Source organism: Excalfactoria chinensis, chromosome 19, assembly GCF_039878825.1.
Source record: "Excalfactoria chinensis isolate bCotChi1 chromosome 19, bCotChi1.hap2, whole genome shotgun sequence".
NCBI classification, from domain to species: Eukaryota; Metazoa; Chordata; class Aves; order Galliformes; family Phasianidae; genus Excalfactoria; species Excalfactoria chinensis.
The window spans coordinates 4,123,969-4,145,826 of NC_092843.1; the positions used below are offsets into that span (position 1 = coordinate 4,123,969).

Consider the following 21,858-nt stretch of genomic DNA (forward strand, 5'->3'; position numbering starts at 1 on the left):
GGGAATGCTGAATCCATTTCTGACAGCGGCCATCCTGCAGTAGGGCAGGGGATCTTTCAGCACTGGTGCTGTAATAAGAGGTTCTGGATTCATTTCTGACCACAAACAATTCCAAAAGGGAAGAATTGTTTTTCTTCTTGTGTTTTTTAAGTCCTTTAAAACTCGACTTGCACTAAAGACAGAATCGTGTAAAAGAACCCAAGTGACTGATAGGACCATTACTTGGGTTTGAGCAAGGCTGGCAGCCTCCTGGGACCGTAGGAGGAGAAAGTGCAGGACTCCAAGTGGGGAGAGGGTTCCTGGAGCAGGGCAGTGTGTTCAGCAGGGAAATGATGGCACGTGTCTGTCTGCAGTGAATGTGGCCTAGTGCCGAGGTCTGGGCTCTGCTGCACCGTGTGTAACTTTTCTTACCAGTCCCGGCCTGTACTCACCACTGTTAGATGGCCGTTCTTGGCTTTGGCTATGAGCAGTTCTGAGCCTGATATAAAATCGATGACTCCTTCCTTGCCTTGACCGACTGTGAATTTTATGCTGCAGAGACAAGCAGGTAAGAAACATGATTAGAATGTGTGGCTCCACTGCACTGGTGCTTAATGGCTATAGGTGTACTTGCTCAAGGAAACAGAGGCTTCGTTAATTATGTTCTGATGACACACGTATACCTGTAGCCCTGTGATGCTGAACCAACACAAAAATGAAGCGGCTCCTGAGCAGGGCTGGGCCTGCACAGCTTCACTCACCTGCCCTGGTTGATGTTGATGTTATTAACTTTGTCTGCCCGCATGGCTGTCTTTGTGAGCGTCTCTATCACGTGGTCGCTCTGAAGTACAACGTCACCCTAGGATGGAAAACCAATGTTTGTGATCGTGGCTTCTCAGTGACCGCACCGAGATCATTGTTCTGAAGTTCTATCTCCAACAGGTCAGTGTGGAAAACATCTCTCAGGTCACACTGCACTGACAGCAGTTACTTCATTCACAAGGTAACAGTAATGGGGGCAAGGGGACACGACACTCCTGTCAGTCATTGGTGAATCCCATTTATCAGCACAAAATGTAAACGAAATTCTACTTAAAGCTGGCACAAAGTGAGTTCATACTGGGGCTGCTCAAACCCCCACGTGTGCTTCTCCCCCACCCACCTCCACCCTGGATCTTCTGCTCTTTGTGCCTCTAAAACAGTTCCTAGAGATGGTTGGAGAAATGCTGGATGAGTCCAACTACCTTCTGTTTGTTGTCCTCACAGTGCACGTGCAGCACAAACAGGTTGTCGCTCAGGCTGCTGACGGAGATGCCTGCAATAGAGAGCAACCATTTGACACCTGACCTGACGCTGCCAGCTCTTGTGTGCATTGCAAAACCTCTCCCAGGAGTGCAGCAACTGCTGCTCCCACACAACCCAACGGCTGAGAAGCTCCGTGCCAACACAGCAGCAGAGAGGCTGCAAGGTGACAGAATCAGCTTATAGCTGTTACAGCTGCGTTCTTTCGTATGAAGAAGGAACTTTCACATGCCTCTGGATTTGGTTTAAAACCTTGGCAGTAGAGGTGCATGGATTAGCTGTGCCAGTTGAGGTAACCGAGCAGAAATGAACATAGAGATGTGCAGTAGTACCATCTTAAGGGAGTCCTGGAACCCCACCATTTTCAATGGTGACAGTTGCAAGTGCAATAGATACCTGCCCTGGGGAATGGGCTGCAAGGAGTGCTGGCCATGCTGGCAGCTGGAGCTGAAAGGTTTCAGACAGGACAGACGAGTAATGGCTGCTGTGTATCAGACACACAGAGCAGCTCTTTGATAAAGTTCACCCTCTAAAAGAATCAAATCCATGTCAGATATTGAGAGGCTGAAAGGCAGCATCCCTGCAATGATGGTGCAACCGCCTGCAGTTGGGAAATGGCTTTGGAGAAGTTTCTGGAGAGATGAGTTGAGTAACTTCAGTGACATCTTATGGAATGTCATGTTAGAAATGCCCACGTCCAAGATGTCCTGAACTGACAAATACTTTCTGTAATCATTTCACTCTTAACCCGTTGGTCTTTGTCCTGGCCATTTATTTTTCTATCACACTGGTTAAAATGCAGCGAGCTACACCCCGTGTATGTTCTCACTCACCTGTCAGGTTGGTGTAGTCAATCCGTTGTTTGATTTTGGAGTCTTCAACAATGACGACTGCGTTCTGGGTGAGCAGCAGCTGCCGTGATCTTGCTTTGTATCCTTTCCGGTCATACTTGATCACAGGAACTGCGTACTGAAATAAGTGTTATCAGTGCTAAAATGCAGTTTGTTTAATTGGCAGCTGTCTCCCAAATAGCCCAGAGAGCTTGAAAGGCCCAGATTTCATTTCACTTTGTGTAGATTTCTTCACTGTTCTCCTCCTTTCCCCCTTAAGCATCTCAAAGCACCATGGGCAGCAGTGCTGGCTGCATCCTTCAGTTCTATCTGACATCACTCGCCAAAACCTTCCTCTTGTATTTCTGATCCATCAGCTCTTCACGCAGACCAGCTCCAAAGCTTAATATTACCGTAAACTTCCTGCTACATTCAGAAATCTAACCTGACAAAAACTTGCTAACACTGTTAGGACGTGCATCTCACCTTAATTGCTTCATTTTCTAAAGCCTGGAGGACTTTAGCATTTATCTCTTCGTTACCTAAAATGAAAAGAAGGGGATCAGAAAGAAGCTTCTAGCAAGAGAGGAGTCAATAATCCCCCTTCCTTCTTCCCAGCTTTGCACCCCCTGCTCACCAAGTCGCGTGTTGATGAAGAGTCGAGGAACGCTCTGAGGGTAATTGTCTTTTTTACCCTTAAAAATCTCACTGGCAATGACTTTCTGTTCCAGCTGCAAGGACAAAAGATGGATCCTTGTTTAATAGAAAATCTCTGTTCAAATAAAATGTGTTTGTCTTCAAGGAGACAAAAGAAGTTACATCCTCATTGGTGCAGTGTTAAACGTCTGTTCCCACTCCCTCATCTCCTCAATGTTCTCTCCCTTATCCTTTGACAAACAGTAACACTGTTAGCTGCTGTATTGCCATGGGAGTTCCTGTTTAGAAGGTGATTCACCATTAAACCTTTGGCCCTTTTCAGAGTGCCAGGATGTCAGTATGACCGGTACTGAGGTCTGACTTCTGCCCATTCAGAAACTAGAGAATGAGGAAACAGGAAATCCCTTTGCTTTCTATAGGGTTAATTTAACATTATGGATGCTGTTACGGAGTGTGAAGTGCAGGAGGTGATTTACAGGTAAAAATGTGGATAAGGAATGTCTGCAAGTCTTGGTTGCTTGGGAAAGAGCCCGTTCTGTTGCATTTCTGCCTCTCTAAAGGCTTATATTAATCCTGTGTCCTTAATCACAGGCTCAGCCACTGACTCACCTATAGTGTTTTATTACACGCATTTAATACTTTGCAGGCCTTCATAAGCAATATGGTATACTATCTAATTAAGAACAAGGCCTTAAGGGAACTAATTGCTGCCATTTCTCTAAACAGCAACATCTGCTGCTTAATGGAAATGGTTCCTATTATCACCTTGCACTGAGCTTTTTCCATATGAAAAATCATGTCAGTAACACCATCTTGGTCTGTGAAGGAATGCAGATTGCCACATACCTGCTGCTTCCACTCTGGGCTGATTCTCTTGCAGTAGGTCCAGACCATGTTCTGCATGCATAACTGGCGCAGGAGCTGGGATGCCTGGAGGAGGTTTCACAAAGTACATGAGAACACAGACAAACCAATGCAAGCGGTGAGGAGAAGGGAAACAACTGCAGCAAATTCACAGCTGAATTGATATACTTGTAGAACTACGTAATTAATAGGAAGTCTGTTTTCCCTCTGAGACAGTTTGTCCAGCCCCGTCCTCCAGCTGAGGTGCATAATTCACATGGTTATGCCCTTCCTTGCTTCCCACTGTACTTACACAGTCCAAACAAACAGGGGCCCTTGGATGAGCTAACTGGGACTTACTGCCATGTTCTGTTTCTCTGCCAAGTGCAGTTCACTGCTGTATCTCCAATAACTTTACAGACATGCTTGCGACACATACGTGGTGTCTTAGTTCTACTAGCACGGATGCTAATCTAAAGCGAAACCTGAGTGAGAAGGTCTCCCTCAGGCCTTTGTGGCCTACAGCCTTCATTATGCCATATGTGGTGCGGCTGTACCTCACAGAGCGATGGAGGAGGGGTTGGCCATGATTTGTCCAAGACGTTCTTTGGCAGGTTACGTTTGAGGTTCATCAGGAAGGAGAAGCGGATGTAATCCAGGAAATACTCGTTCTCTGGGCAGCGAGGGTGATTCCGGTAAATAAAGCCCTTAATGAACCTGAGGGAAAGATGAGAACAGGAGCAGTTGATATGAGAGGTACTTAGAGGTCTCTTCCAATCCAACCGTCTCTGAGTTCCCCAGTGAACTTTCAGCTATAGCTGAAAATATTAACTGAATATTAACCTACTAATAAACATCCCTGACGCTGCAGTGACAAGAAACTTCATTCTTACCACCCTCTCATTAGGAAACAAGCACCCAATCAGGGGCTTAGATTTCTCTTTACCCACCTTCTGATCGTCTGTACTGCCCACTTCCTCTTGGCAGCTTTTCTGCGGCCCAGGGTTCCCCGCCACCAGGACTGGATGGCTATTGCTACAAACGACACACAGAACATTACACTAAGTGAGCTCCTCCACTGCAATATCGACATCGCACACAACTGCCAGCAGGGTGCCCCAAAATGCACTCTATCACAACAAAACACCACCAGACTTTACAGTGGCACATGGAAAAGAGTAGAATTCAATTTTAAACAATATAATCAGGTGGATAAATGGCAATAACAAGCACTGGTAGATGGGAAGTGCTGTAACAGAGGCTGTTGTGTGAACAAGTTAAGCCTGTTCTCTTACTCGGAGTCTCAAGGAATAATAAAGACTCAGAACTGCACATATTCCATTCTGCTTCCAGCAGGGCTCCAGGGATCTTCCTTCTGGTACATCAAAATCAATTCACCCCTGACTTCTCACTCACTCCAATGTCCACTTCAGACCACGCAATGACACAGCACTGCAGCTCCCTCATACCTGAGTGTTTCATGTGCAGGAATTTCTTCCGACGGTAGAAACCTCTCCACGTGGCCTGCATTTTTGTTGCTGAAATTGTAAGAGAAACGGCAATTTGAAAACAATTTTCCAAAGAAAACAATCACAAAACAAACAGTCCACGAAGCTGCTGCAATGTGTGACTCACCCAGGCTCTGCTTCCTCACTTCCAGAGCATCTTCCGTTGCAAACAAAGTCTTGGGAAAGCGGATAAAAATCTTTGTTCTAGAAATAGAAATGCAGCACTTTTAACAAGCCAGAGGAGTTTGCTTCCTGCCCTTCGCATCCCCTTTGGGATCTCTAATCTTTTCCCCACCCATTAAACAGAAGTGCCTTATTTAAGAGCAGTGACATTGATGTCCAATGATTCATAACCTCAAATTTAAATCAATTAAAGAAATAAGAACTAACCGTCCCATTTTGTATTCCTCCTGTTTGTAGCCAAGATGCTTCACCAGCACAGCCACTCCGTCATGGGGCCGCCCATCCCACGTAGGCCACGTTTCTGGACAAAGCGATTTATATCTGCAGATTGACAGCAGAAGAAATCTTAGGGCCATGTCCAACTCATCCGGAGTAATGAACAGGGAGACAGATCATCCTCTTGGCTCCCCCAAGGAAATAACTCAGACACAAGGGTTGCTCTTCGCTGTTCTCAACACTTTCTCATTTCAGTATCTGTGGGGCCAACATCAGGGAGAGGGAGAGGGAGGAAAAGGGAGAGGAAGTGCAAAGTAATCCTACCTCTGCAGGAAAACTTCGTATTTCCTTCGATACGCAAACCCAGCTCTGCGCACCCTGAGGTTCTCCATCAGCCCCAGGTATTTCACTTGGTGTCGGATTAGAACTTCATCAAATCGATCTTGAGAGGGCATGAAAATGGAGAAGCAACATTAATGTACATCTGCCCCTTCGTGTGGAGAAGGGAATGTTCAGAACAGTTCTCTCTTAGACCCTTATCTTTAGCCTCTACCTCATCCTCACATAAGATATTTTGTGACTCCTGTCCCTTTCTTACGTTTATATCTCATTCCAAACATAAGCTGTCCTTTAGGATATTGTATGCAGATGAGAGAAGGAAACAGAGAATAAAGCTAATTAAAAGGAAATGATGTCGGTTTACAATTCTTGACTTGAAATATAACCTTACTCCCCCACCTTACCCAAGCCCAGTGCCTCTATTCTGACTCCTGACTGGCACTACCATCCCCTTCTCGTGAGGAGCTCAGGCACAGGCCCAAAATGAGGAATCTCACAAGACTTATTCAATTGAGCTCTTCTCTGTGTCCCACTGACCAGGCCCTGATGGTCTATCAGCTGTCATAGAAAAGCACTCAGAGGAGGAGTCTAGCCAGGGACGTACCAGCCTGTTTAGCATCGTTAGGTTTAATGCAACGGATGTAGGAGGGTTCTTTGGACATCAGGATTTCCATCAGCTTAGAGAGGCTGTTTTTAAACTGAGTTGCTGCCTAGGAGAAAAGAAAGAACACCAGGTATGAAGCAATGAGGTACAGCTTGTACTTGTGACTTAGCAGAACAGACCTGACAAGTCTCCAGCTCTGAAGGTACCACGTTAGACAGGACGTGGCTTTAAAAAAGAGGAAGTAGCCACATCTCCAGCAGCTCTCGTGTTCTTACCGTTTCAGGTCTCTTCTTGTCTGTCAGCTCCGTCCTGTCGAAACACTGATTTATGATGGGATTCTCCGAGTTGCACATGGTCTGCAGAGAGGCACAGTATTCAGAGAATGAACTTCAGCTATTCCAGAAACGTGTGACAGAAGGGGTTTGGTTTGTTCTGGTTTTAGCAAAACAAACTTTGTAAACCTTTATCTGTCTTTTCGTAATGTAGTTCTATCGTGCATTCTCCAGATAGGGATTAAAAACCCCTTTTCCCTCAGATTCCACCCTGTTTTGAAGCAGACTCCTCGTTCTGCTGACTATTGGAGGCAGCCCCTTATCCATACTCACCTCCTTCAGGTTCCGAAAGAGAAGGTCATTGTTTTTATCTAGAAAACCTGGAAGAAAAAGAAACGGCTCAGGCTACCACTGCTGTTCCATAGGAATTCCATAACAACAAGGCAGGCATTTGAGATGGGAAATTAATCCAGTTAATCAAATGGTAAATGGGAGTAACTCCATACACGGATATGTCTTTGCTATGTAGTGAAGCCGTTTTAATTCAAAGGGAATGGGATGGAGGAGGGAAAGAGAGTGAAAGACGGCTGAGATGAGGCGCACTCTTACCTGCAACGCTGTAGGTGACCTCTCCAGCGTAGTGCAAAAGCCTGAACTCCTCCCTCCCCAACGACTTGCGAGTTTTTTGGTCAGCAAGTTTGTGCCTGGTGAGAAAACAAAGCAGCTTCATGAGGCCCAAAGAGTTTCATGTGTGGATTCACCTCAAGAAGCACTATGGTATACGATCCCGGAGGGGGACAAAATGAACATGGGTGGGAGAGGGAATCACACTTCCTGTTAGCGACCAAAAGTTAAAAAGGTGAATTACCAACCAGCAAAACATTAAAATGTCATAAAATCTACTCAGGGAGGACCTTTACACACCTTGTTCGGGCTTGGACAATATACAAGTACAGAAGAAATAAGATTGAATGCAGACATTGGATGTGCTCCTTCCTGCCAGCCTACCACATCTTTTCCAGCTCTGTTTTAATTGCTTATCTTGTATTACCATAACTCACAATCTAACCTCTTTGCAAACAAAAACATTCTCTTCTTTTGTGGGATCCAGTCTATGTGGGATGCCACTGCCATAGACACAATGAGGTATAAAGTTACTTCAGAATCAGGCTCTGTAACACATGTGGAACCCACCAGTAAAGCTGCCTCAACAATGGACTCACGTGAGAAAATGAGGGTGGTTCTTCACAGTTTCCTCCAGTTTCTCCAAGAATGTTGTATCTGTGGCATCCCCAGGTCTCAGACATTCTTCATCCTGAACAAAACACCACCAACAATATGCATTCTGGTCTCGATTTCTCTCTGTGCTTGTTAGGATACAGTTCAGCTCTAATTCTGCCGCATCAAAACACATTCCCAGCTTCAACCCTTGGCCTTTTAATAGGCAGACCACCTCACACCTCCATTTCACTTAATAAAATAAATTAAGAATTGCTGAACTGAAAAGGAGAACAAGTTCCTTCCTTCAGACTGCCCGGACTGGAGGCTTCTTTCCTGAGAGCAGATGGAAATGATACAACGTGACTTTCAATGGCGTCACTGTTGGGTGTATCATTGCTCTCCCCACCTGCCCAAACAATCCTAATCTAATTTTAGACCTCTTTTTTTCCTGTGTTCTTCCCCTTAAAAGGTCGGGTCAACTCACCAAAATAGAAATGATGCCTTTGAATTTCTCTTCCACCAAATCACAAATGATTTTGTTATTGAAATACTGAACCGGTTCCCACTGCAAAGACAAGAAATCACACTTGGGTGACAACAACTTTTGATGGGGAAAAAGAGTGAAAGTTTCAGAACATTTTAGACAGCATCTTATTTAAATAATGCTCCTGTCATTTGAAAAGTAAAGGTTTTTTGCACTCATCTCATGTGTTTTCTCAATGTGTTTTCCCTTTAAATTGCATCTTTTGTATCTTAAAAGATTGGGATGGCACGACTCTCCCTATCTGAACTGCACACCGTTCCCAATGCAGTTCAAAAAGAAGGCAAAAGAAAAGTTCTTTTATATTGCAGACCATTAATAACTGCTCCTTTTCTAACCACCTGTCTGGCCTGCAGGAGGTGCTACACAGAAGACAGTGGAGGTGGCGATTTGGCTCTTACCGCAATTCCTTCTGACTCATATTCCTCTTGTTCTGACTTTAACGTGAGCTCTATGAAGAGTTGCTGCAATTTCTCATTACAATAATTAATACAAAATTGCTCGAAGCTGCAAAGAAAAATCAGAAAAATATTCATTAATACTGTATCACAAGTAAAACAAGCTTTAATCCATGGACAGTAGTATTAAGGCATCCATGTGTAATCAAGAAAAATACAAGAGATATAGTGAATTATTTAGTGAATCTATATATAATTTACTACCTGGTGAATCTCATGAAAGAACTCCAAGGAGGGAAAAATAGACGTAAGTAGCAGAATACAAAGGAACACAAAAACTACAAATTCAGTCTCAGTTCATTGCCACCTGCCACTTGGTTTCCAGACTCTGCTATAATTCTATGTGCTGTTCTACAGCTGCTTTCCCATTCAAAGCACCACAGAATGATGCCAGAACAACAGCCACAGCTGTGCCACAGAGCTGGACAAAGGCAAGGTGCAAGCAACCATGGGAATATGCCCTGAAAAGGCACATGTCTCCGAAACACCAGCAGCACTGCTGGGAATGCTGAATACAATCTGGATGCCCCAAGTGTTACAAGCTCTGCCATTCACTTGATCTCCTAAAGCTGAGGTGTTCTCTCTTTCTCACTTAGTAAAAGAACCAGACTTGTCATAAAATGGAGAGAAAACACTATGGAAATCATGCAGAGCTTCCTCAGAACTCAAAGACATCAAAAGAAACAAACCTGTTGTGCTGGAAAACCTCAAACCCATAAATATCAAGCAATCCTAGAACTGTCGTGCTTCTCCAGCCCGGAAACTCTCCTTCCTGCAACGGGGCACAAAGTGTTTATGTATGGTCACAGTCATGGCTACAATTCACCATACCTCCCCCATTTAGTTGTAGCATTTGCTCCTTACCCTCTTCTTTGTGGAAAACAAATTCATTTGGAAATCACTGTACAGCACAGAACAGCTTGCTGCAGCTTAAAGGCTTGAAACTGCCTTCCAGGCAGGATTGTTCATCAACAAACAAGAGATTCATTTACCTTGTAAGCAAGAGATTTGTTAACTTTGTTCACCAGCCAGGAGAAAGTGCGCCCATATATTGCTTTAGCGAGTGCATCCCTTGCATAGGCTGCCTGCTCCAGGTTCAGAGGGCTGATTAACTGTATGCAGAAGGAGAAAGAAGTCACCCAACAGCCATTCCATTGAGAAATTAAGCTTCCTGTCTCATGGTTAATAAAGAGCTGGTATTGCATTGGCTTGATTTAACTCTATGTGCATCCCAGACCCCCCATTTGTGCTCTTACCTCTTCCCCTTTTGCGATGATCTTCTTGTGGATCAATGCGTCTCGCAGAACAGAGCCCTCAACTGCCAGAAGCTGCAAGGCAGTAGAATGTTAAATGTATTTAGGAAGCAGTTCATCAGTACTAGTTTTAAGAGATCAGAAAAGGCTAGACCCCAAAGCCACAATACAGTGAAACAACCCTACAGTCCCTATTCATACTGCTGGCCTTCTTGCAATTGTCAGTTAAAAAATGACTGGATGTTAATATTTGCATTGTACTTAGCCCACATGAAAGTGCATTTGACAACTCTTATACATTTTATAATGAGATAATGGTACCAAGTTCTAAGCAAGGAAATCTCAAACTCATCTTTAAGTATTATACATCTTACTGATGATACTCACCCGTGCCAGGTATTTAATCTGGTTCTCTGTAGTGACCTGAGCATTTCCTTGCTCGTCAGCAGCAAACTGCACGTTCCCCAGATGTAGAACACTGGCTACAATGCTCAGCAAATCCTAGGACAGAAGCAACAGGCAGACATCAGGATTGTGAGTTATAAGCAAACACAGAATAATGACAGAAAAGGCAATGAGATTTTTGCAGTATTATTCACAGTATGCAAACACATCCTGTGCTTTGGTTGAAGGTTTTAGCAGGGAATGCCTTCACTCTGAAGGCTGCCTCTGGTCAGGAATAAAGCAGAAAAAGCCTCAGGAGAGGGAATGCCAGCTGTGCTGTCAACGAGCCCTACCTCCACCTCGTTGTCATTGAAGCTTATGATGGACAAAGCTCTTCGCACAACCTTCCAATCGTTTTTATCATTGATGGAGCTGACTCTTGCACAGTGACCCTAAAAAACACATTTTGACATAATAAGTACATAATTGTCAAAGACACATTACTCATGCTCAGTGGGCTTCTGCCATGTTTCCTTCTACAGCAGGTATTTCAGTATTATTTCTGAAGTGACATAAGGAAAACAAAGTCAACTGAGAATATATTTCTTCTACGATATAACAATATTACAATGACAATTTAACACGCACTTTTACTAAATAGTGATACTGCTGAGGGTTCTTTTCAAGGCCCAGCCTTCGCAACAAGTCCTCTTCCCCTCCTTCTAGCAGCTGGTAGAAGATGTGGAAGTTCCTCTCCCCATGATTTTGGTGCACAACTCGAGACTTTTCCAGGAGGTAGTTCAAGATGTGACCCCCAACAGGAGCCCCCTAAATCAAACCAGACACATTGGAATACTTTATTAACATAAAGGAGAACATTCGGCTTCTTTGGCAGAACAGAATACAGAACAACTGACTACAAAAAGGCAGAACATTATTTGTAACTCGGCATTGCAATCTCTATCTTGGCAAACACACACCAGTTTGAGTTTTAGGTGTATGTAAAATGAGTTATCAAGTGAAAATAACACAAGATTATATAGATCACGGCTACAGTGTATACTGAATGATATCCTAACTTGTATATTCTTCTCTATTGGATTTCACTCAACACGCACAAAAAAAACCCAGTAAAACTATGAGTGTGGAGGGATTACATGTTGAGAAGTTCACTAAAACAAACATACACCCAACTACTCAGTTCTTGCACTGTGTTCACCTTCCCTGTGTGGGGCAATTTGGGTCAGGATCGAAACAAACATTATGCAGAGTTACACAGGACAGCTCACAACTGATCTAGGTGGATTTAGTTTGGGAGCATCCATTTGCACGGTGCACATATACCCTAGAAGGAAAAGGATTCAATCTCACTCTCTCATCCTATAGAGAGGAGGGAAAGAAAGCAAAGTGCATTCTTCAACACCCTCTAGAACCAAACTTTGCTACGACAGACACAGCTCATGGGGCCAGCAAGGGAACGTGCACTCCATGCACACATCAGTGCAATAAAGCACAGGCAACAGAGACCTGCTACGACTGGAACCAGTTCTGAGGTATAAAACAGATTTTAAGTTACTCTGTAATCAAACTGCACATCCATGTATTTCCCAAATCGGCTGGAGTTATCATTCCGAAGGGTTTTCGCATTCCCAAAGGCCTGAAATGATAAATGATTAGAGAAAAACAGATCAGTATCAAATAACATAATTGTGAAAGTGCCAATTGCTATTTACAGCCATCAAGGCTTAGGTTTGTCCTTCTTGAAAGCAAAAGCAAGATGAAAACAGATTACAATCCAAAATAGTAATGCCGATTATTACACCCTCTGCAATTACTGCAGATGGAGCACGCCTTTGAAAACAATTCCATCCCCCCAGCAAATTCATTTTAAGGTCAGTTGACTTCTGACAACACACAGCAAGTCTGACCATCTTTTCAAAGCCTTCTTGCTCATCACAGCTGCTTGCTTCCAGTATCTCATAGTGCTGCTCACAGCAGGCACAATACCAACAGCCTTAGGCCTCTCAGGGTTCTCCTTCTGATATGGAAGCACACCCTTCCCTGCACACAGCATGGATTTGAGTAGAATGGAAGTACTGAAGGGAACTATGAGGACAGAGCAGGGCTGGACACTAGAGGACACCACAGCACTAGAAAATGCTCCCACAAATGCTTTTATTGGAGGGCAAAGCTGCCCACAACAGATGTGTCAATCTCTGGCTTTACAAGCTTAGGCAACACACCAGGACTCTTCCCACTTCAAATGCTTTTCTCCTGCAGCCTGGCCACGCCTGAACTGTTTCTGGTGGACATGAAAGGGCCGAGAGAGCTTGGCAGCAGATGACCATTTCTTTGGCTTGGAAGCAGGCTGGGATTCCCCTGTGTGCAGTACTGATGATCTGCCCACCTGCGTTCCCAGGATATGCTATTCACTGCACAGAGACAGCTTAATCACACCCAGCAGGGTCCAGCTGCCTCCACCCCCTCAGCTGGAAAATGTGAGTACTGCTGGCCTGACTCAATGTCAAATTCCAGTGCTGCAGACTCTATAGAGATACCTCCAGGACAGGGTTGGATTGCAGCAGACGGTCCTTCACTGTTTCAACCTGCTGACTGGCTGGACAGGTCACGGCGTAGTACTGCAGGATCTTCTTGGTGGCCTCTGTTTTGCCAGCCCCGCTCTCTCCAGATATCAGAATACATTGATCCTTCCTTTCCATGCGCAGAGAGCGATACGAATTGTCTGCGATAGCGTAGCTATGGAACAATGAGAAGCAGGTGTGAGTTTGTTTCCACAAGGAAAGGGCAGAGACCATCCCACATTGCGAGCCCCCAGCAGAGATAGTTCAAAAGAGACTGGTGTCCATGGCTTGAGTCAGAGCGTATTGCTTCTACGCACTGCTGGTGACACAGGAGATGGCTGGGAATGATTTCAGACATCTCTATACACATCTTAATCTGCAGGCCAAGTTTTTGCAGGGTCATAGCGTAAATCTATCAAAATTAATTCCCTTAAAAACAGTTCTTTTGCAAAAGGTCTTCATGCTGTTAAAACCATTTGACAGTGAATATGAAAGAGGAAACAGGTGAGCCATTTGCTCCCCCTGCCCATTAAGCCAGAACAGACTAACAAGCATCCAGCGATGGCCAAACACTCCCCAAAATACCCAACGCTTCCTCCTGCCTGCATACAACCACGGTTTATCGCTGCTGTCCCTGGATGCTTGCTTTTCCTGTTCCTTTTTCTCTCTTACTTTCCTCCCTGGAGTAGACCAGACAGGTTCTTGTCCCAAGAATCACTCATACTTTCACAGCACCAGAGAGCAGAAAGAAGGTTTGACAAACAGTGGTGGCAATTGCTGATGGAAGGAGAGAGCAAAGGAAGGACCAGATGGAAGGAGAGAAGGTAAGAGAGGAGGGGAGCATTGGCCCTTCAAAATGCAGATGCATAAGAACACCTCAATAATAACATTCTCAGCTGTCTTACATGCAGCTATCAAGCACATACCTGTCTTCATATACATATTAATGTCTTAATAATCACTGGGTTCTGACTTTGTTTTTTTTAAACTCTCATGCTGTGAAATTAATTAAATATGATCACACCAAAATAACATCCGTGGCCTTCTCAAGTCTATTAATACTTGGTGCTAAGGCAACACCACTGAGCTACCTAGCAACACAACTGCACGCTTACCCCTACTAAACTCATCAGCTCCTTGTCTTCCCATTCAAGTTCTGTCCCTGAAGTATTTTGAAAGTCAGTCAGTCAAATAAATATAAATTTCATTGAGTTTTTAAGTAGTGCCTTTAGGTTGCATGCCTTCATTGGGGGGTGAGCAGAATGCTCTCAGTTGTACCTACTACAGAATCCCTTTCACTTGGAGATGCTCGCTGTCCCACTTGTAGCCACCATCTCCAAACCCCACGGCAGGCTATAAATAGGGCAGGATGTGACACAGCACTCTGGGAAGCATGCTGTGCTTCGAGACCAGAGGGATACATCTTCCCCTTTGAATGGCTGCATGTGATACACTTCCCAGAAAACCCACTGCTCAGGCCAAATTATTGTGACAGTGGGGAGGCAGAGTATTTAATATAAATACTAACAGTGTAGTATTTCAGCTTCCTCTAATTGGTTTAGAACCAGATAAAGAAGAAAAAGGCACCTGTAGTAGTGCAAAAGGAGATGCACCGAGTACTACACCACAGATCCTTTCAGTACTCCTCAGAACATTTGAAAGGGAATTAATAATCCAATGATGTAATGACTTTTAATGGGATGATAGTAACAGTTGACGATGATTACTGCTTTCTCCAGTTGGAGCAGTGCTGCTATTTGGTATCACAGCTCTCAAGGGCATTTATTCACAAGCTTCAGGTTTTACAGTTTCCTCATAGGGCTACATCAAGGAAGAAGACAGCATCAGAAATTATCAGCTGCTCTGTGATTCACATCACTGTGTGTAATGCAGAGCTGCTTGGCCCTCCATGTCAGCACACTCCCATTGCCATCATGCTCAGCCCTCTGCCTGCTGCAGACAAAAAAATAGCCACAGACCTAATGATTACCCCAAATATTTTTATCCAGTGACAACAAAGCCCTGAAGAGTGCCCAGATCACAGGCCAAAGAGCTGCCTCTAGGCCAGGCCTCTGCCTGGAGGGCAGGATGGAAGGAAACCCACATGGTAACAGGGATTTGCAAGAGCTCACAGCAGAGTTAAGGCTCAGGGCACACAAACAATATATACATGTAACATCCAGTTCAAAGGGAGAACTTGGTTATTCAGGTTTAACTGCCTTCCATGTACACCCAAGCAAGAAGCCTGAAACACTGTAAAAATCACAGTTTTATCGAAGCAAACAGAGCTTCAAATGCTCAGACTTTCCCAAGAAATGATGCATCTCTCCCTCTCCGCGCCTGTAGCGCATTCTGGTTTGCTTACTCTTCTGGATTATGTGCCAATAATAAGAAACAATCCAAATAGTTTGCTCAAAAATAATATCATTTACTCTTCCAAGATCCCAAAAGAAGGAAAGAAAAAAAAAAAACCTCTCTCCAAAAAGTGCTCCGAGTTTGGCCCTTGGCACTGAAAGAAAAGCATTATGGAGCCAAATGTCCTCTGCTCCCAGTCATCTTTCTCTTTCAGTCTGACTAAAAGATCCAAATGCTTTCAAAAATAACTTTCAGCCCTCTCTTTTTCTTTTTTTCTTTTTTTTCTTTTTTTCTTTTTTTTTAATATGGGAAATTGCGAATGTTCACCAGGCCAGACCATGTAAATAAATACATTCCTTGTTCCAACAGGCACATGGTATCTTAGCAACAGGGGAAATACCAGATAAATATTGGTCAGGCTGTAACATCAGAGGTAGGAATGAAACCACTGCACACATATACATACTCTTTCCCCTAGTTAACCTCATGCTAAATGAGTGATATAGCAGCAGGGGAAACTCACAACCCGGACATGCAGACCCCAAGTAACCCTGGAACAATGAACTCCTGTCCTGCCAGGGCTGGGTAAGCAGCTCTGTTCCTCCAGCCAGGAAGGAACCACCTCCCTTTCCAAATACTGCTCTTGCAAAGGCAACTCATCCTCTTTGGAGAGGGAAACAGGAATAGAAAGAGCCATACACCACACCCTTTAAAGGATCCCTCAATATCCCTATGATTTTAGGGCTGTATCTGGAACAAGAAGTCCTATTTGCTTGCTTTCACATGTCACTATTGCACATGCCTGCGTGGGAATTACACAAACTGCACTGTTTACCCACAGGCCACTCACAGGTGGGGAGAAACTTCATAGAAGCTGACACCACGGTATCGCTCCATGTTCTGTTTACTGTAGATTTCCAGTTCCTTGTATGGGTTAACAGACACCAGAACCGAGCCAATGTATGTCTGGAAAAGAGAACGCAAAATAAAGAGGTTACATAAGGAACAGCAGTGGGTTTTCTAGGAGCCCACAGAGCTGCTCTGAAGGCTCACATTGTTGACAAGGACTGCATGCAGCAGAGTGCTGGGGATGCTGCTAAAGGCTTCCAAAGAGACCAAGGGTACTGAAGAAGTGACCTCTTCAAGCAGCATGACATGGCAAGAGTTATGCTAGACATGTCATCCTTGCCAGACTACCAGCAGCTACAAGTGGTTTTAGATCTTCTAACAAGTGAGAATATTAGATTATTTTTCATATACTGCTTGGGATTGGGTTCAAGCCTGGGGTTAATGACAACCCACTACAGAGTGAATTCATGAAATGTGGTGTGCTTTGGGTTTTCAGTGCTGGCAAGACCTGCAAACACCTGTAGACCTCAATTGAAGCGCTGCAAATGAGTCCCTTCATGCATTAACATGACACTATTCAAGACTTGTTCTGACACAAGCAGCCAGGGTCTATTAACACTGATACCATCATCTCCAGATTCCTCCAACTACTGAACAAAGCTACGCTACGCCTTCCATTTGATTTACCCAAGCCCAGGTCACATATGGACACTCTGGCTTCTGCTCCTCTGTTACTCACGTAGATCAGATTCTCCTTGAAGCGCTTCCGTAGGTTTTCAATGAACGCTGCTTCACTGGTGAAGTTCTCCAGCAGGACAAAATCCTGCACCCCAACGCGGTCGCGGGCTGTCAGGGCGCTCTCCATGGTCAAACGAACACCGTTAGTCCCTGCTCCCTGCAACCAAAAGCAGAACAAGGTTGGGACAGCTGTGGTTTTGTTATGCAGTGCGCTGAATCCATAAGGATTACTCACAGACAACCTATAAATAGGAGATCAGAATAACCCTAGCACTGGTGAAAAATGTTAGTTTGTGTATACCGATGCTTTATCAGTTAGTTTACAGCAATTGTTCTGATGGAAGAGAAGCCAACGCTGGGGAGAAGTTATTGCCAAATTTCCAATCACTTTAAATAAATGAATAAATCAAACAAGTGTTTCATAAAGAGAATAAATCTGAGAGACTGAAACGTGCTCTCTCTTCTGTTCTCTTTCTCTCTCAGTTCTTAACAGGAAGTCATTTTGAGGTAAGGAATCTTTTATGACTAACAGTGATTCATCTCATGAGCAAACAGCTTCACAGTGCTGATCAGCTGAGAAGCCTTAGTGAGATCCCCAATGGGAAATTCTGGGAAAATACAGAACTAAGAGAAAAGGGCACTGCTGCATCCCATTCTATTGTTACGAATTGAGACCGTGACACTAACATCTATCCCATACAGCAAGGAACTTCTGCTCCCTGATGCTCTTTCAAAGGTTACAGTTTCAGTGCAGTGTGGTTCAGACACAGCCATCTTTGGAAGACATGGGTCTGCTGACTGCTTACTTCATTCGACCTCACATATTAAAACAAGGGAGGAAATGTGCACCAAGTGACTCAGTCATTACTTGCAGAGAAAATTTCTACTATGGGCAATTAGACGCAGGGTACGAGGCAAAGACAAGAGACAACACAAATCAGAGATGCAAGGTGTTCAACAATTCGCCTCACATCTGTCTGCATTTCCTTATCATCTTCTTAAATCCTCACTTTGCAAACTCCCCACAGCAGGCACCCTTCTCTTAAATCATTTCCCTACAGCATTATGGCATTGCAGAGTTGCTATATTCTGAGATATTCCCACCACTGGCAGAAATGCCACTGCAGTTTGCTCCTATACGGGCTCATGCACTAACAGCAATGTCCAGCTACCTCCTCCCAAAGCAGTTTTACAGCCCAGGAATGCTGTGCTGCTGCTAAAACAAAGTCCTCCTCCTGCACAATGATGACCATGATTTTTGCTGATTCACACTGCCAGGTATTTCCTTTCTGCTCTTTCTGAAGATGTAACAGTGGTCAGAGCACAGGGACTGATGGCTGGCAAGGAAAAAATAAAAACAGCCTTGGTCAGAAGAAAGTTGAAAGTTGAGCTCGAGATTTGTTAAGTAGTAATAAAGGAAAGACCCACTAAAGCATAAATATGGGCCCAAAGGAGTGCAGATCCCCTCAGCTTGCATTTGCTTAGGCTTGCCTAGCATTGACAAAAGTGGTTTTCCCAACTTCTGCAAGTTCTAACTGGCTCCCTTCCTGAAAGCTCAGTGCCCAGGCATAAGTCACCGCATGAAACCAGCAGCTTTTGAAGAGAAAAACAAGCTCCTACAAATTACCACTAGGAAATCTCAAATCCAGACCCACTCTAATGGCTCAAACGTAACAGAGAAACACAATTTCAGTTTTTATTTTGTTTTAAGTTGGTCTCATGGTTTGATTTCTAAGCTCTCAAAGATCAAGCCTGGGAGAATTCTGCAGGTACTGGCATAGCAATCCTCCTTAAGTGTCCAGGCTTTCCAAGCCAACTCCTCCATGCCTTCAAGCAAAGTGCTTTGCTGACTTTTTCTATCCCTTTTGCCAAGGTAAAGAGGAAAGGTGGTGAGATAGAAGACAAGGTTGTCTAAAAAAACCTCAAACAAAGCAGAATAGGAATAAGCCACATAGAAATAAACTCTGCCTAGAAATGAGAAAGCTTATGTCATAGCCATGCAATTCTGGAGCAGCTTTTGGAAAAGGTGAAGGGACCAAAGGTGGCAACAAAAGAACAATCGGTAGCTTCCAAGTGGCTAAAGCTTATGAATGCAGTCTTAAAACAGCTGCCTCAGAAAAATGACTGAGAAACTTCCACCCTCGCACAGTTAATCCAAGTTTATATAATTCTGAAGAGTTTCACAGCAAACATCACTTAGCAGTTTCAGCAGCTCTTTCATCAGCCACTCCCCTGAGCTCAGGACAAACTGATCCCAGCTGCACGCAGCCAGCCTAAGGAAGAAGCAATCCATCCTACTTACAACACAGAACGCTGCTGCAGCTGCCTCCTTTGGGACAGGCATTTAAGCCTAAGCAGCTTCCAGTTTGCTCCATGCTTTCTTCCTCTTATTGAAGTCCAATCTCTCCCAGTGTGAACAAAATAAACACCCCATTTTTTCAGTCCTTTATAGAAAAAAACCCCCACAAAGAAATGCACCTTTTTAGCTACATTTAAATGTGACCAGGTTACCCTCTCTCCAGGATCCAGAATTTAAACTTCAGGCAGCGTTGTACTCTCCCAAGCCTAAATTCAAAGCAAATGCAATATATCAGTCATAAACCACCACTAAGCAACACGTGCTCCTCCATGCCACCATTTCAGCATTTTATTGCTTATGTCCACACCTACCATCAACCTGAAGTGTCCACGCCAACTATTTCACTACCAGTAACTTCAACAGATGGAATGTTGAAGGAGGGGAAAATAAATCATTGCTAAAAATGGAAACAGAACAGTCATGCTGAAGGAAGAAAGTGGGCAAAGAAGATACTATTTAGGGGGAAAAAATAGTCACAAAGATTGACCATATGTACCTACTGAACGATGAACGTGACAGTAATGCACTGGATAAATTAAAATAGCTATGATGTTAGTTATTTTGTGTCGGTAGGCAGCCGTCAAATCCGGTGGCTGTAAATTAATGCTAGAAAACCCTGTCCAGGTGTTAAAAGAATATTACAGCAAAGCTAATTGACTATTAGAGCAGCAACAGGATCAGCACCTTTAGCACCCTTGCAGCAAGACCTGTTGGTAATATATAGATTTCTCTCTGCCAAAGCACATCCAGCTAATGTTCTGCTCATTTAAAACATCCTCTGGCCTATGTGATGCAAGAGATCAGCTTGGACAGTTCTGAAAGCCCTGCAGTAGGGAGTAAGTACTCCTGATAATTAGGAGAATATGGGCTGTGAGGGTCTGATTTGATCCTCTCTTGTGAGGATCACTTTTGCTTGAAGCTGCTACAAGAGCACAGGGGTGCATGAGCTGTTCTCACAGCACCAATGCAAACAAAAGGGGCTGTCCCAACTGCCCTCTGTGCAACTGTGGCCTTTAGCTTGAATCAGTGCAACTTACCAACCCTGCAAAACGATAAGCAGATGATCAGGTAGTTTTCTATCAGCTTAGTGAGCTGAATCACTCTGCCATGGGATCAGGTGAGTGTCAGACTGAGGGCCAGTAGCAAAGGAAGTACAGGTGCCCCTTTTAACAGTAACATATCATTATGTCACCTCAACCATGTGCTTCTTTAACCTGCCTACAGGAAACAAAAGGACCAGACTAAGGATCCCTACCTGTGTAGGGCATACCATGACAATGCCTTACTTAAGGCATACTTAGACTCAGCATGGGCTGCAAGCATGGAACTGCAAAAATCAGAGCCATCTCAATGTGATCTTAGTGCCTGTGGGCTTAGGAGTGCCCGTGTCTTCTGACTGAAACTCTGCCTTACTAAAATCAACTCCTAATGGTCACTCCTGCTTGAGGGAGTACAAACTGACTGCAGGAGGTTCTTGTTCTTGAACCCACCCTGAGGTCCAGCTCCAAGGGACTCATTCCCACACTATTCTAACCTACTTTTTTGCTTTTAATCTCTTATCCAGAGCCATCAGCACAACAGTGGCTCTCTGCCAGGAAAGGAAAAGCTGTCACTCCTGAATGGTGGGACCAAGCCAGTGCAATTACCAAAGCGGTGCAACTTCCACATGCCTTTTTCTTCCATGCGATTACATTTTGGGAGCGACTCTCAGCTGATGTGAAGTGGTGCTGCTCAATGCAGCCTGCAGAGCCAGGTTTATGTTGGCTGAGGTTCCAGTCTTCCTTTGTGTTCATGCAAGAGTCAACAAGATCAGAAAATACCCTTACAAGCAGCACCTACGAGTACAAAAGCACTTGAGACTGTGCCACTGAGTTTCCTAAACTGAGCTGGTAAATCTCTGACTCAGTATTGTGAAGGTGTAAACAAATATTTTACTTTCAAACTATGTCAACTGCTAAAACATGATAAAGACTTTCCTCTGCTTAGGACTTGGAGATCCAATACACCTTGAAAACAAAACCCAAGGCTTCCTGACCTCAGCACAACAAGTTCCAAAGCACGAGAGTGCTCAGACTGACTGAGTAACAGCTGAGAAATTTCCCTTAGTGAAGGAAGAGGATGGAGGGCAATTCTTTGCCACCAGCACAGAAGATCAGGGCTGACATGAACTGAGCAAGTAACTCACACCACAGCTTTGTCCGTGAGCTGGTCTATAGCAGAGCAACAAGCAACATCCCAATGTGCGTGGAGGAAGACGTCTTTAATACCACAATTTCCTACCTCCACTTTCCCAGAGGTGTATCAGAGTGGTCAGCACTGACACAGCAATTCCAGACACAGAAGTGCTGCCTGTGGCTCATGCAGCTCTCCCTCCTCCTGGAACAT

General features: G+C 44.3%; 1 protein-coding gene across 4 annotated transcripts in view; it reads right to left on the minus strand.

Annotated features, from left to right (window-relative positions):
* MYO1C (myosin IC) overlaps positions 1-21,858 on the minus strand; it is a 50,102-nt gene that overhangs the window by 2,052 nt on the left and 26,192 nt on the right. For 3 of the 4 annotated variants that reach the window (XM_072353724.1, XM_072353725.1, XM_072353723.1), the window contains exons 2-31: positions 17,116-17,271; positions 16,378-16,493; positions 13,149-13,347; positions 12,167-12,247; positions 11,239-11,418; positions 10,944-11,042; positions 10,594-10,707; positions 10,210-10,281; positions 9,946-10,065; positions 9,643-9,725; positions 8,897-9,002; positions 8,439-8,519; positions 7,957-8,048; positions 7,343-7,437; positions 7,067-7,113; positions 6,737-6,817; positions 6,462-6,567; positions 5,843-5,960; positions 5,510-5,623; positions 5,247-5,323; positions 5,081-5,149; positions 4,562-4,646; positions 4,169-4,328; positions 3,615-3,698; positions 2,749-2,842; positions 2,598-2,653; positions 2,115-2,250; positions 1,224-1,294; positions 741-838; positions 432-531 (exon numbers count right to left, since the gene is read on the minus strand). In XM_072353724.1, coding sequence (XP_072209825.1) covers positions 432-531; positions 741-838; positions 1,224-1,294; positions 2,115-2,250; positions 2,598-2,653; positions 2,749-2,842; positions 3,615-3,698; positions 4,169-4,328; positions 4,562-4,646; positions 5,081-5,149; positions 5,247-5,323; positions 5,510-5,623; positions 5,843-5,960; positions 6,462-6,567; positions 6,737-6,817; positions 7,067-7,113; positions 7,343-7,437; positions 7,957-8,048; positions 8,439-8,519; positions 8,897-9,002; positions 9,643-9,725; positions 9,946-10,065; positions 10,210-10,281; positions 10,594-10,707; positions 10,944-11,042; positions 11,239-11,418; positions 12,167-12,247; positions 13,149-13,347; positions 16,378-16,493; positions 17,116-17,241 — 3,060 coding nt within the window. In that variant the 5' untranslated portion in view covers positions 17,242-17,271. Of the gene's footprint in view, positions 1-431; positions 532-740; positions 839-1,223; positions 1,295-2,114; positions 2,251-2,597; positions 2,654-2,748; positions 2,843-3,614; positions 3,699-4,168; positions 4,329-4,561; positions 4,647-5,080; positions 5,150-5,246; positions 5,324-5,509; positions 5,624-5,842; positions 5,961-6,461; positions 6,568-6,736; positions 6,818-7,066; positions 7,114-7,342; positions 7,438-7,956; positions 8,049-8,438; positions 8,520-8,896; positions 9,003-9,642; positions 9,726-9,945; positions 10,066-10,209; positions 10,282-10,593; positions 10,708-10,943; positions 11,043-11,238; positions 11,419-12,166; positions 12,248-13,148; positions 13,348-16,366; positions 16,499-17,115; positions 17,272-21,858 lie in introns of those variants that run through there. The other variant, XM_072353726.1, reaches the window with a different exon arrangement.